The 14,060-nt window shown below is 31.8% G+C and overlaps 4 protein-coding genes across 11 annotated transcripts in view; 1 reads left to right on the forward strand and 3 right to left on the reverse strand.

Moving 5' to 3' along the window:
* The first annotated feature begins 115 nt into the window (after positions 1 to 115).
* LOC116341394 (Krueppel homolog 2) lies at positions 116 to 3,555 on the forward strand. 6 transcript variants are annotated; one of them, XM_031768466.1, is made up of 5 exons: positions 116 to 488; positions 2,105 to 2,319; positions 2,388 to 2,637; positions 2,725 to 2,858; positions 2,940 to 3,555. In XM_031768466.1, exons 2-5 carry the CDS (start codon positions 2,171 to 2,173, stop codon positions 3,163 to 3,165), a joined length of 759 nt encoding a protein of 252 aa, XP_031624326.1. In that variant the 5' UTR covers positions 116 to 488; positions 2,105 to 2,170; the 3' UTR covers positions 3,166 to 3,555. The 6 variants fall into 6 exon arrangements, with proteins under 6 accessions (XP_031624326.1, XP_031624328.1, XP_031624327.1 ...); XM_031768468.1 differs by having other exon boundaries at positions 116 to 409; XM_031768467.1 differs by having other exon boundaries at positions 117 to 405.
* Positions 3,532 to 5,809, reverse strand: LOC116341393 (esterase E4-like). The gene is made up of 5 exons (XM_031768465.1): positions 5,466 to 5,809; positions 4,398 to 5,408; positions 4,192 to 4,342; positions 3,812 to 3,962; positions 3,532 to 3,749 (listed from the first exon to the last, which is right to left on the reverse strand). Exons 1-5 carry the CDS (start codon positions 5,622 to 5,624, stop codon positions 3,587 to 3,589), a joined length of 1,635 nt encoding a protein of 544 aa, XP_031624325.1. The 5' UTR covers positions 5,625 to 5,809; the 3' UTR covers positions 3,532 to 3,586.
* A 568-nt stretch (positions 5,810 to 6,377) lies between these two features.
* Positions 6,378 to 7,573, reverse strand: LOC116341049 (transcription termination factor 4, mitochondrial). Of its 2 annotated transcripts, none has more exons than XM_031767901.1 (2): positions 7,462 to 7,573; positions 6,378 to 7,396 (listed from the first exon to the last, which is right to left on the reverse strand). In XM_031767901.1, the coding sequence occupies exons 1-2, from the start codon at positions 7,540 to 7,542 to the stop codon at positions 6,533 to 6,535; spliced, it is 945 nt and encodes a 314-aa protein (XP_031623761.1). In that variant the 5' UTR covers positions 7,543 to 7,573; the 3' UTR covers positions 6,378 to 6,532. The 2 variants fall into 2 exon arrangements, with proteins under 2 accessions (XP_031623761.1, XP_031623762.1); XM_031767902.1 differs by having other exon boundaries at positions 7,483 to 7,559.
* Positions 7,574 to 11,074: 3,501 nt separating this feature from the next.
* LOC116340561 (Down syndrome cell adhesion molecule homolog) overlaps positions 11,075 to 14,060 on the reverse strand; it is a 187,765-nt gene continuing 184,779 nt past the window's right edge. Inside the window, exons 7-8 of one of the 2 annotated variants that reach the window (XM_031767114.1) lie at positions 12,242 to 12,604; positions 11,075 to 12,103 (exon numbers count right to left, since the gene is read on the reverse strand). In XM_031767114.1, coding sequence (XP_031622974.1) covers positions 11,922 to 12,103; positions 12,242 to 12,604 — 545 coding nt within the window. In that variant the 3' untranslated portion in view covers positions 11,075 to 11,921. Of the gene's footprint in view, positions 12,104 to 12,241; positions 12,605 to 13,371; positions 13,408 to 14,060 lie in introns of those variants that run through there. The other variant, XM_031767116.1, reaches the window with a different exon arrangement.

The following is a 14,060-nucleotide window of genomic DNA, read 5'->3' on the forward strand; positions in this document are numbered from 1 at the left end:
TTCGAACTTCCAATGTGCGTTCGTTTCTTTGTTTGAGTTTTTGTGTTGTAGGTTGTGTGTATGTTCCGACATGTTTTGCAATGACGTTTTTAATGGAAAACGATGTATCACATACTACCTGTATATGATGATGATGCCTTACATTCGACACCCGACACAGTACATCCAATAGTTTAACGTATTCCATTGTATTACGTGTCTTTGTGTGTGCGATACTCGTTTTTTTTCTTCTTCTCTGTTTCTGTACCTAACCAAAACGTGCCAAGTTCATGGAAAACGAATTAAATACCATATATTTTAGATAAACGAGAAGACGAGCAAAAAATAGACGGTCCCTTGGCGAAAAAAAAACTATTTTGTATACAAAGTACTAGTATTGTCATTTTTGTGTAACGTCACCGACAAGTAAGTGAGTTGTGCTCAAAGGGAATTCATATATTTTATTTAGTACCTAGTAAATTGAAGGTTTCGCTGGTATAGTTTTTGATGTAAGTCGCAAAAATGAGAAAGTTTTTTTTTTATTTTCGTTGTGTGTCCCAATTTTTGATTTAATTCAACCGCAAATTGTGCATAAACAATTTCAATACAGAGATCTTGTTAAAAGTGACGCATCGAAGCTAAAAAGAGTTTATTAATTAATAATTAAGAAAAATTTGGTATTGAGTTGAGTGGTTTGGAAAATAAAATTTGGTAATGTTGTGGGCGCATTGTATGAATTGTCAAAAAAGTGGAATTTTGGTGTCGTCTTGGTACTAGATTGAGTCAACGAAAGATTATTTGCAAAATACAATCACATGCCGTGATAAGCGTGTCAATTATAAAAATTCCAGCGTTTTCTATTCATCGTTGCTCTTTACATCATGCAATTAAATTGATTAAATTCAGTTATTCTGCTGTGTAGTTCGTTTGGGTCATGTGCAAGCATTTCGTTCTTTATTGTTGTTCTAATCAATAGGTCGCATCGATTTTTTTTGTATGTTTTGTGCAAGCAGAACGATTCAAATTTTGGTATCATCAAGGGGAATATCATAAAATTAAATCGATGCCATCGCTTCAATTATTCATGGATTGATCGAAGTGACGGCTCAATAGTCCATCGATAGTGATTGTGTGTATTTGGAATTGACGCGTACAATAAATATATATTACAAGAGTGTGGCCGTCGTTGCATGCCTCATTCAAGTACAAGCGAACGTGTACCAATTGACCAGTTTAGTTTGTTTTTTTTTTCGTATTTCATTTTCTGTTTCTGTGTATAAACTTTCGCTTCATCGGGTTTATTGCCCATCGTTTTTCATATGCGATTTTCACATATTTCTTGCCTTTACATCATGCCTTCAGTTGTTGTTGTGTGTTGATTTGTTGTTGTTTTTTTTTTCATTGTGAATCCATTGCACTGCTAACGTTTACATAAAATTCAGTTTTGTATGGCTTTTTTTAATAGACACAGCATATTATTCATATTTATATTGTTCAAAAGTGAATTGAAATATTGTCTGGTTTTATACAAATATTTAAAAACGCAGTTTTTTTTCTTTTCTTTTCAATCTAGTTTAGTTGTTATTAAAAAAAAGTTGGGCAGTGTGTTTTACATTCGAATTGTGCACTCGTTTCGGTTGTGCGCTATGTGTGCTTTCTCAACTTTTACCTTCGTAACACACATATTCAGTATGTGTTAAATGCATTACCATTTAATTGCAATTTGCTGGATAATCTCTGTGGTCAGAGCCTATTTGCTTACGTTAATCGCAGATATCTGTGCCAACAATAAATTGCTTCCGCGTGTATCTCATTTTTCATCTAAAGTGAATGTTTCGTCGTTTAAAAATTTACCACAAATTTTGTACTTTAGATTATTGGCATTAAACACTGAACTTTACACAAGTGATCATTTTGTAAAATTACATTGACTGTGTTAGGACTTACATCATACTGTTTTTTTTGGTTTTCATTTTACAAAAAAGTCGTTATTAAAAAAACCATCTTGAGCAGATGGACGGTTGTAAAATGTCGATCGTAAAACAGCATTTTATACACAATAATGATGTTGTAAATTTTGGCATCAATTTAACAATAATTGTTTTTGTTTTGTCTTCTTTTTCAGCTTAGAACTATTCCGAAAACATAATCATACAAACCAACAACATCACCAATACAAAAAATAGAAAACATGGCCGATAATAACACAAATCAAGAGAGACCGCGGGGTTTTGAAGCACTCAAGCAACACATCATCGACAATAAAGTTGACGTTGCACTTTGGGCATCGCGTGTACTCACGATTCTCTTTGCGTTTGGATATGTGCTTCCGATATTCGGGTATGTATACAATGGCATCGCTTTCTGATGCGATCAATCTAATTCGTTGTTTTTTTTTTCATCCATAGAAATGCTCAAAATGCATTCTACAAAGTATTATTGGCAAATGCAGCCACCAGTGCACTCCGTTTACAACAGCGAATGCCACGTTTATCATTTTCGCGTCAATATTTGCAACTGCTATTGGTAGAAGATTCATGCCACTATCTCTTCTTCTCAACCATTTTCTTGTACGTCAGCCCGTTCATTTTGATTCTATTCCCAGTGGTTTTGTTCGCTATTTTGCACGCAGCTAGCTACTCACTCACTTTATTGGACGTAAGTGAATTTCAATTGAATTTTACATGTTCATGTTACTTGATACAATGAAATGACTTTTTAATTTTTAAATTTGGAAAATTGTAGCAACTTGGCCAAAATTCATGGTGGGGTGCTCGTCTTATGATTTCACTTGTGGAATTGCAAACAACAAATATCTTGCGATTGGCAGCATTGTCCGAAATTTTGTTGATGCCACTTGTTGTCTTCTTTGTATTTATGTAAGTAACCACTTGATCACTGTGGCAATAAAAATGAGGTGTCGAATTTCCATTTATTTTTTTTTATCTTTGATGGAACAGGGGTCGGGCCGGATTAATGACACCATTCATCTATTACCACTTCTTGGCATTGAGATATTCATCACGTCGTAATCCATACAATCGTAATATGTTCCATGAACTTCGTTTGGCCGCAGAATCATTGGCCAATAATCCACGAGTGCCTCCATTCGGCAAAAAACTATTATTGTCCGGCATTTCAATCGTTGAAAAATTGGCACCAGCTATTGCTCAAGCTCAACATTAACGACCACTTTAATCATCGTTTGAATGTAATTTTTTTTTTTCGTTTTTAATAATTATTTAAACAAAAAATCAACAACAACATAAGCTTATGCAATTGTAATTAAAGTGAGTGCACAAAAGAATTTTAGTTTTGTGTATCGGTTAAGGTTTTTCAAATGGTCTAGCTGGTAAGAATCACACCTACCTTAATTAATGTATGTTAAAAATAAACAATTTCGAACACCATGAATTTTTCAAACAACAATAAAATAATTACGACCTGAACAGGAGAGTTCGGACATTCAAAAATATTTTTAAAACATTACCTTTTCGCCGCGCGGTATCAACCTGGTGTTGTAATGAGATGAAAAATACAATAAACTCTAACTTTTCTATTAGAAAACCAAATCGACATATATTGTGTATTTATTTCAACTTGTACGTTATTTTTTATGTTTGTTTTGTCTTGGAAACAAGGAGTCCCATATGTCTGAATTTCTAAATGGATGGTTATTTATCGTGAATTTCGTATCGAATTCAACGAATTTCTCATCATCATCAAACTTCACGCTGTTTGCAGGTATTTCTAGACCGAAGTATGGATAACTAAATGGATAAGAGAAATTCAAAGTTGAAATTTGTTAAAAATAAATTCGAGAATCATTTACCCATTTTTCGCAAAACTGTGAAGTAACTTCGTATATTTAGTTACAATTTGACCTTCAGCACTGGACTCATCCTTGATTCTGGGAATGTTGGCTGCAGTAAATAAATATTGTAAATCATCGCAATGTTCTATCATATTTTTGGCGCTAAGTTCTGAAATTAATTGAATGGAGAACAAAGCAATTAAGTCCTTGTTTTTTACTACACAAATGTGTTTGAAAAAAAAACCATATATTTTTCGCAAAATCGACATTTTGCACTATTCACAAACATTTGTGCAAAAACTTTTCAATTCCGTGAATAAATCAAAAAAGTGTAAAATAATCATTATAGTAATATAAACTAGAGTTGTCAGATTTCGTTTCTCTTTGGTATTTATTACCTTCACATAATTGTTTATCAATTGTTGAGTTGCATTTGAATGAAGTATATTGCCCCCGAAAATTAAACTTCATATAAAAGACATCTGTTGCATCTCTCACGATTTGTGCCATTCGATGAAATGGAAAAATGATTGTTGAGTCCGAGAAACTCTAAATAAATTCTTCAAAATGATTAATCAAATAAATTGAAAGATTCAACCGTTACCTGAGCACACCAATCAAATAAATCAACAACATGTTCCTTATCATCAATCTTGTATGGTACATATCGCTCTTTCAATTGATCCGTAACTGTTTCATTTGGTTCATATTGCATGCAAATTGGTCCAACTCTTGAAAAATCATTCACCCACTCGGATAAAAGATTTCTGTGTTCAAACAAATACATGGCTGACATTGAGGTTTCATCTTTAGTGGAACTAATCATAACGGGAATTTTGTTAAATTTTCCATCTTCAAATAGCTGCATTGGATCTTCACTTAAAAATGGCTCTTCATCACTGGGCGATTCAACGATTGGCAACCACGGATACACCGGATTATCCCATCCAAATTCGAAAATCTTTCTCAAACTATCGGTAATTGGTGCTGTTTCTGTTTTCTTCACGCATTCAAATGAGTTTTCATTTTCAGGACAGTTGAGAAAACGGGCCAATTTTTCGATCAAATGTGGTTGTGACGATGGAGATTTTGCTTGTGGTAATATTCCGCCACTCATTATAAATGCGCGATGGAATAGATTATGCGATAGAGGTGATACAATATGCGCTTGAACGCTCATTCCACCAGCACTGTCGCCCATCAATGTCACAGAATTTGGATCACCACCAAAGTGTCGAATGTGATTATGAACCCATTTTAAAACAAGCGCTTGATCTTTGAATCCAGCATTCCCGATTGCCTCATTTGATCCGACACTTGTGAATCCAAAAAATGCGAGACGGTAATTGAATGTAACCAAAACTAAATCTTCTTCCAATAAGTACTCAGGTCCGAAATTGGCAGAGCTTCCGGAACCAACGTAGAAACCGCCAGGATGAATGAACACGATGACAGGCATCAAATTCACAATGTCCAATTTCTTTGTGTATACATTTAAATTCAAACAATTTTCGTCGTATGAAACGTTTGGTGATGGACAATCACTCCCATCTTCATTACGTAGTTGTTCAAATATCGCGGATATATTGTTCCATGTTTTCGATGGTCGTGGAGACTACAGAAACAATTGGACAAATTCAGATTCAATCGGTCAAATTTGCTTAATACCCACTTTAAATCGCAATAATCCTGTCGGTGACTCAGCATATTTAATCCCTCTGAAGGCATAAAATGAGCCATTTTTCCATGTTTTCCATAAATACTTTTCAAAATTAATGTAACCAAGTGAAGCTTGGACAAACATAAATAGCAAAATTAATTTCATATTCATTATAAACAACTTTGACTGAATTCTTTACAATTTTTTTTTAATACAGAAATAATCAGTTTTTTCTATATAAAATATTAGTTTTGCAAAAAGAAAAGCAGCAAGTTCAAAATTATATTCTAACGATCACTTAAATTCAGATTTAAACGTCGTTTTTTTATGTTCAAAGCATGTTGGCCTTTACACCGAAGCAACACAAACTGAAAAGTGTTACTGTTATATTCAATACGTTAAATCATCGCACGACGCAATTTAAATACATGATTCTGAAAGTTATCTCCATTTGAATTTTAATTTTTTCAAAGGAAACTTTTTCGCATTTCATACAGTTTTGATAACGAAACTGGAACAACCGAATGATAGAAGTGTAGTAGAGTTTTACATTTTTTAATCAATGATCATCATTTTAAAATTGTTCATAAGCTGTATGTATGCATTGAATGAATGAGTTAAAAATAAACCATTATCAAGTGTGTTAACACATTTTATTAACACGCTTGTGGTATACTTGATCTTTAATTGCATTAATTTTGAATTTGCATACTTGTAAATGTGAGTAAAGTGAATGATTCTACATTTGTCTGACAACTTGTTTTTCTCGTTCAGAAATTTACAAAACAACAAGTCTTTTGTATTTGTGGACATATTTTTACAATAAAATACGTATTTTAGCCACCAAAATCTGTTAACTGTTAATAAAACCACGATTTTTACAACAAGAAAAAATACAAAGAAACAAAAACGCATTTTTATTGACTAAAAACTTTATTATTATTTTTTTGCTCAAGACGAAATATTTTTAATTTGATTGATACTTAGTAATTTGAATCGAAAACTGCCTTTATACAACTCGATTAGTGTTGGTATCTCTATGTTGGTAACTTAATTCTATTCAAAATTTGAATTTCAAATTACTTTTTGTATTTCTTATTGGTTTTACAATATTTTTTGCGATTTCGATCATCGTAATAATCTTTAACTTCTCTTGGATCATAGTCTTCCTCATCACTATCTGTATCGTCGCTATCTTCAGCATCGCTATCCTCTTCATAATCGATTTGTTCTTTAAACATTTCGTCCAATTCACGTTCATACAGTTCACAAAATGCTTCAAATTCATTCGTAGATATGGCACAAGTTTTTTTCGCGAATTCTTCATCGCTGGCATTCATTATACGCGCGAGACGTGGATTTTTATTGGCATCCAATTCGGAAATGCGAAAATTACGTTTTTTATAAATACCCAATCGCGCCAATAGCACGTGTCTGGTTTTAATCGTTTTCAATGGCAGCCCCAACGAACCGCTTTTCACAAGATCCGTAACATCAGCTTCCATCGTATTTAAAATGTAATCGACTTTCTCTTTAATGGTTGTCATACTATCGACCATAACATTCGGACTGGCCATCAAAATGCGCCAAATATTTTTTGGTGTGAAAAAAATCTCTCTCAATTTTCCATAACGTTTGGCTATGTAACCACTATCATCAAAATCCAAAAGTTCTGGACATTGTGCGAATAAATCAAAGAATTGTGTTTGAGAGAATTGTGCCATATGCCACATGTCCAAACGTTTTTCAATTTCATTGGGTGCTAAACGCATTAAGTCCGGATGTGTGTTGATTATTTTTATACAATTTTCATGGGTGAAACCACTTTTATGGAATATATTGTACGTAGATTCAACCGAATCTCGGCCGAAGTATGCAACTTTTTCATTATCTTCAATTATTTTCGAAATCCAGTCGGACGATACGGCCGATGAAAAATTCACCTAAAACATAAGTTAATGGAGGTAATAACAGTAAGTTTGAAGAAGAAATCAAAGAAGTATATTACTCTTTGTAGATTTGTATTTACGATTGGCAATCGATTGTTTATGCTCCGCAACAGCAGGCTAAAGTGCCTTAATCGAAACATCTTTTTTGGCTCACAAACATTGAATGAGGTTAGGAACTTTTTGTTTTGATGTATTCTGTCATTTGAATCGAAAGTTTAGCACAAATGAGCATTTTCGAATGGAGCCGTACTAAAGTAAAACGAATACTTACAGATACATTCAATAGATGGCGTTGTGTATCAACATTCTTCGAATAATGGAAAATGCGTAATATAACAGCCTGGCTGTTAAACTGTTTTCTCATTTCGGTTGCAAATTAAATATTCATTTTTTGACAGCCATATGCTAGAAAGAGTTCCTTTAATTGACATTATTAACTTTACGCTTTCATATAACAGCTCCAACAAAAGTAATAAATTGAATAAAAGCAATTGTGTTGTTGTTCACCATCAACGCACACACTTTTCTTTTCTGTAGAATTTTTTTTACGAATCAATGAAAACACAATCAATGTTCCTTTTTTTAAATTTTTATTATTTCGTAAAATATCTTTATTTATGTGTATATTTCAAGTTTTATGCTTAGCGATTACTTTTAGTAATATTCTTATCTTTAAACAGTGTATAATAAAAAATAAATTGTCAATCAATTGTAATTCAATATATTTAATTTGATGAACTTAAGCGCGTACACGAAAACTAGACGACGATTCAAAAAGAATAAAATCATGAAAAAAACACTAAGTAGCAAAAAAGAATAAGAAATATGAAACTTAATAAATGCCTTAAATGTTAAAATCGAATTATATTTTATGTATAACTCTGCGTTTTACATATATATGAACGCTGGACAGATAAAATTAAAAAAAAAAAGATGTATTAAGTATTACAATTAAGTAGATTCGTAGACGTTTTTAAAATTGATGGCCAATAATTTTCATTGAAAATTATAAGAGTTTAAAAACTATAAATTTATACAATAACTAAATTAAACAACGTAAATTCATTCGATTCTGTTTCTTTCAATGAAGAAAAGTAGAAATGGACAAAAATTTGATACTTTTTAATTTTGTTCAAAATAAGAATGAGAACAGCCAGAATGATACTCGGAATTGATTGCCGTATGTTCAATTCAAATGGGTGGAATCCAGGAGCATACGTGGCCGATTTTAGAAAATTAAAAAGTATGGACTTTTTGTTTGCGGGTGGAGAATACGTGGTTTGTGGGTAGCAATAAGCAAACAATTTTCTTCAGTATCTATTTGCGTCTTATTAGCCACGAGACATTATTTTCGATTTTGTGTTACTAATTTTGTATTTTTCATTTTCAAAAGAAACCTATATTAAAATCAACAACAATGTTTTTTTCTGAGTATATATGTAAAAAAAATGTTCGCTAATGAAAAATAAATGATGAAAATGCAAATGGCAAGATCTGTTTTTTTTTCTTCTTCTTGAAAGTGGTGAATATGGTTTGTTCTTTTTTCTGTTTCGGATAACACACATAATTGCATAAAATTGTTTGCTCACACAATATACAGTATAATAATCTAGAGATTCAGTGATTTTCTGTTACTTTATGTTGTTGTTGTTTTTTTATTCATGTTCCTAAGTACTTGTTATTTATGAGATTATATCCATGATGGCAGGTGTAAAATAAACCTTGTATTACATTCATTTTACTCCACAACTTCAAACGAACCTCCTTTTTATTGTTTTCTTCTGTTTTTTCCTCTATCCATTTTCAACCCTTTTCCAGTTTTAACGGTATAATACAATTCTAAAACTTTGTACAATCGGTTAAAAATTAATCAATCTGCGTTGAAACAAGTGTGTATGTATCCCGTGAAGGGACAATTTGAAAGAAAAATGAATTTTCTTCTTACATCGATTTCTGAATACCGATGAAATAGTGAATTAGTTTAGTGGGTGGAATATTTAACTAGAGTTTAAAACAATTTTGAATTTCCGAATTGAAATTGATTCACGTATAAAAAAAAGTGTTGGAATTCGTTGAAAATTCTTTTTGAACACGAAACTAATGAATTATGTTTTTTTTTGGTTCCATTGTTTTAGATAGCCAAAGTTGAGTCAGTCGGCAAGCGATTTTGAACTGGACATTTTCATTTTAAAATAAGACATGACTTGTCACAAAACACAATCGTAAATATTGCAAATTTTCTTCAATTCATTATCTTTTTCTCTCGTTATGTTCGGTTTCTTCGTATTTCTTCAATCAATCTCATGATTTTTCCTAAAGAATTTTTTTTTTGTTCCAGTATCCATTGACTTATCACCTAAAATAGAGTATGAATAATTGTTTTTTTCTTCATTTGTGTCATAAACCTGCTCTTATGTCATATAGCGTTATAATATATCTGTTTCCTCTCTTAAACTTTAGGCGATTTTTCTCCAATTCTGTTCTTCATTTTTCTTCTATTTTTTTTATATCTCAATTGGGTTAAAAACATTTTGATTCAATAAATTTCTTCACATTTAATTTTTTCATTTGTTATCTGACATTTAAATGCTACGTTATTCTTGATATTGTTGTGTTTTTCTTCATCAATTTTTGTTTTCTTATTGTGGAATTGTCACAACGATACTGTCGCAAATACAGAGACTTCAATGTAGTATTCTTCCATTTATGTTTATTTAAGTTTGATAAATATGTGTGTTGATCTTTTTGTGCAATACCATTTATTTGCTGTGTGAATGTGTGTTTTTTTTGTTCTATCCATTTATAGTATTTTATCATGCTTTTTTACTTGTTTACTTTAACTTGCAATTTTGTGGGTGGGTGGGGGGTGATGGTTGATTATATGATAATAATCGGATGTGTTTTGACTGTGTCAATGGCAGCGTTTATTTTCGATTCAATTTTATGTGATGAATGATGATTTGACTTTACTTGAATATCGTTTATCAATTGCTTAAAATAAACTACATTAACATTCTTGCTGTCTGTGTATGTGTGATTGTTGGGGAGGGAGGAACATTTGTGAATGTGTGTGAATTCTATGTGCATTTTTAAGATTATACAGATAACAGATTGCATCAATATATTTTATGTTTATTTATCTAGATAAAGAATGTAAACTCTTTTCGATCGAAATCGTATCTCATTTTCAATAGAATTTTCTCTTTTTTTTTTCTTCACATTGAACATCACGATTTTTTTCCAATTGCACACAAAAAGACTACGTATTACGTATTCACTTTGTCATGTTTTGTGTGATTTAATATACACAAAGATATATATATATATATTTGTTTCTCAATAATTTTTTTTGTTTACTTTGTTTCAGTAGAAGTCAACACCATTTTACGTTTTATCTATATATATAATATTCGTTTACGCTTAATTCGTTTAAATCACTAGACTAAAAATTAATTTGCAAATTTTCTTTTTTTTTGTTTGTTTTTCTGTTTTGTGTGTATCGAAGCCTTTAGAAAACTATTTTGCGAACTGAACCAGTGATGAAAAATCAAATAATATTCGAAATAAAGCGAAAAAAATCAATATAAATTCATAAATCAACAAACACAATATTCGAATTTCGAATTTAAAAAAAATCAAACTTAATAAATAAATAGAAATAAGAAAAAAAAATATGTAAAATGTAGATCATCGTATGTATAATTTCAAATTATATAAAAAATGGAAGAAGAAATTGTTTAGGGTGCAATCGCATCAACTGAATGACTTTAGGCCGAAAAAAATTCTGTCACACATGCTTTTTTTTACAATACAAAATATCTATTCCGCTCTATGCGTGTGTGAGTGCTTAAGCTAAACAAATTTGTTTTTGTCTAACAGTGTGAAATTTTTGTTTCCGATTTCTTACATTGTACAAATCTTCAAGAAAAAAAAACATTCAGTTTATGTTCCGACGCTTCAAAATGCCTTAATCTTCTAATAGAATATAATATTCATTTTTCTTGTTGCAGATATTACATAATACACAGAGACTATTTTTTCATTTTCGACACATACATAAAAATGTCGGTGTCCATTCAGTTGTTTGGCCTAATCGATGCACCTAGCCTTTATTTTATTTTAAATTTTCACCTTTTTTCCCGACATTTCAATCACTATCAAAATATTCCAGTAAATTGTTTTGAGTTCATCAATTCGTTTAAAATGGTGTAATATTTCCTAGGAGCTAGTGAACATAGTTAAATTTTGCGCAATATTGTGTTTGTTTTACTTGATAAATTTATATATTTTCTTTTACATATATCAATCAATCGTACGCCGATGCGAAATTTTTGGTGGAGTTTAACATGCAAAAACAATTTCAGAGTGCAATGTTTGCGTATCGAATTCGAAATTGGCGGTGATGGTCGTGTGTGATCGATTTTTCGAAAAAAAATGTATTTTATTTGGAACTGGTCAGTTAGAATATTTAATTTAATCATGGGCACGTTCAGTTCGCAAAACGTACCCGAGGCTGTTCTCAGACAATGATTTCCCGTATGACACGTCGATTTCTTGAATTTGGCGTCGAATAACCGCTCTCTTGTATTCCATCATCATAGCTGTGTGATAAATGCTGTTGTGGTGCCGAATTCGGATCATCCACATTCACTTGTTCCATATACGATTCAGGAAGACCGCTTACATCATGATATGGCGAATCTATAAGCGAATCGAAAAAAAAATCGGATTTTGTTGAATATCGATGATTTGGCAATTTTTGCTTTTTATTTTTGAAAATGATATAATCTGTTTAACCTCTTGAAAACATGAAAAAATGCAGAAATCAAATAAACTTACCTAAATGATCGAGCCGTTTTTTGGGCTTGTGAACGGCTGCATATGGATCGCTGCAATAGACTTCTTGACGTGATGGATTTTGACTGTTGCGCATGGTTTGATAATCGTCACCGCCATGCTGACTGTGTGTTGCGGCCAAATGTGGATATGGTGCATAATCATCGATGGCACCATAACCGGCATGAGCCAATGGATCATAACCATATGATGCTTGTTGATCGACATACTGGTGTTGTGGCATTAAATTTGCTGGATTGCCTGCAGCTGCTGACATTTTCATTTGCCAAATCGAATCCTGTGAATTTACGCTACCGCCATTGTTCGAATTTGAATAACTATTATCCATGTAACCTATATTCGCCCCTATATTATTCGTCAAGCGCACCAAACGAACAAATTAAATAAAAACAAATAAAATTATATTAAAAGCTTGTACCGGAGTGCAATTTTAATTAAATTTTTATTAGGTTCTGGTGTGCAAAAGTGGAATATATATATAATATATATACTATTATTATAAAGTTCCGTATACGGAATGAACTGCGTGCTTAATTCAAGTGAACTGGAGCACATTATTATTAACAATGCAAATAAAACTAAAAACCAGAGAAGAAAATAAGAGAGAGAGCGTGCAAATGGCTTTTCAAATTTTTAATAATTGAGAATGAAAAACAAATACAAACAGAATCAACAGCAGTTTTTCTCACATTTTAAATATAAATATACGTTTTGCCTAGACTAAATTTGTGCTGCTACGGATTCATAAATGAATGGCATAAATTAAACAACGGTGACAATTTTCGCCGTTGTTTTTTTGTAAACCAAAAAAAGGAAGAAACAAAGAAAAAAAAAACATCGACAACAGACATATAAAATCGCGTCGAACAAAATATGACACGAGCAAAACATAATGAACATAAAAAGTGAGAACTCACAAATTCCGTAATTCAACAACAAGCACAAAATATAATAAAATGTCGAAGTTGAATGAAAATTTTCCGACATGAGTATAAAAATGTTTTGGCCAGGAAAAAAAATAATAACAACAAACGAAAAATTCGATAAATAAATCTACAATACAACACACACATTGACACACTCAATCAAGGGACAGAGTAGCGGCCAATTACCTGTAATTGTGAACTCTGTAGTTGTACTAGCTAGTCCTGCATTTAAAAAAAATGTACCGAAGAAAGTTATATAGGGTTTTTGATGATTTTGTGTTTGCGTGAAGGCATAATAAAAACAAAACAACACATACAAAGAAGTAAAAAAAAATCGGAACGAGAATAATAACAATTTATGAGCATTGTTGAATTAAAAATATACAGAGCACAGAGTGTCAGAAAATGGAAGGGAGGGAAAGAGAGAGAGAGAAAAACAAACAGAAACGTATAACAACAGAAAACCAATGAAATAAATACTGTTGACAAAGCTCTTTTGAACTACAACTGGAATGGAATTTATTAGGTGCACATTTATTTATTCGGTTGTACATTTTTTTTTATTCGTGGGGTGGCCGCATTTTCATCCTATGCTCAACAAAGAGCCAGCGGTTATGAAAAGACAAAGAGAAAGAATGAAGCAAAGAGAGTCAAACATAGAGCCAAATAATAATTTGGCTGCCAGTTTTTTTGTGTCTGTTTCATCTGTGCAATTTGCACCAATGACAATGCAGTGTGCATCGTTCCGAAAGAGATTTTTTTTTGTTTTCATTTTTATGTCCTTTCTTCTTGTTTAGTTTGATTAATATTTTTGATGGAATTGCATTTTATTTTGCGCAACTCGCGTAGAATAAGTTTCATTAAAGTGACACCGT

Source organism: Contarinia nasturtii, unplaced genomic scaffold, assembly GCF_009176525.2.
Source record: "Contarinia nasturtii isolate CC-2019 unplaced genomic scaffold, AAFC_CNas_1.1 Cnas_scaffold_695, whole genome shotgun sequence".
Lineage (NCBI taxonomy): Eukaryota > Metazoa > Arthropoda > Insecta > Diptera > Cecidomyiidae > Contarinia > Contarinia nasturtii.

Excerpts from the sequence above, each read along its gene's own strand:
- LOC116341394 (XM_031768466.1), top strand. The coding sequence starts at position 2,171 with ATGGCCGATAATAACACAAATCAAGAGAGACCGCGGGGTTTTGAAGCA. Across the intron at positions 2,320-2,387 it reads TATGTGCTTCCGATATTCGG|AAATGCTCAAAATGCATTCT; the intron begins GTATGTATACAA and ends TTTCATCCATAG. Across the intron at positions 2,638-2,724 it reads ACTCACTCACTTTATTGGAC|CAACTTGGCCAAAATTCATG; the intron begins GTAAGTGAATTT and ends GGAAAATTGTAG.
- LOC116341049 (XM_031767901.1), bottom strand. The coding sequence starts at position 7,542 with ATGTTTCGATTAAGGCACTTTAGCCTGCTGTTGCGGAGCATAAACAAT. Across the intron at positions 7,397-7,461 it reads TAAATACAAATCTACAAAGA|GTGAATTTTTCATCGGCCGT; the intron begins GTAATATACTTC and ends CTTATGTTTTAG.
- LOC116341393 (XM_031768465.1), bottom strand. The coding sequence starts at position 5,624 with ATGAATATGAAATTAATTTTGCTATTTATGTTTGTCCAAGCTTCACTT. Across the intron at positions 5,409-5,465 it reads CAGGATTATTGCGATTTAAA|TCTCCACGACCATCGAAAAC; the intron begins GTGGGTATTAAG and ends TTGTTTCTGTAG. Across the intron at positions 3,750-3,811 it reads CACAGTTTTGCGAAAAATGG|TTATCCATACTTCGGTCTAG; the intron begins GTAAATGATTCT and ends TTATCCATTTAG.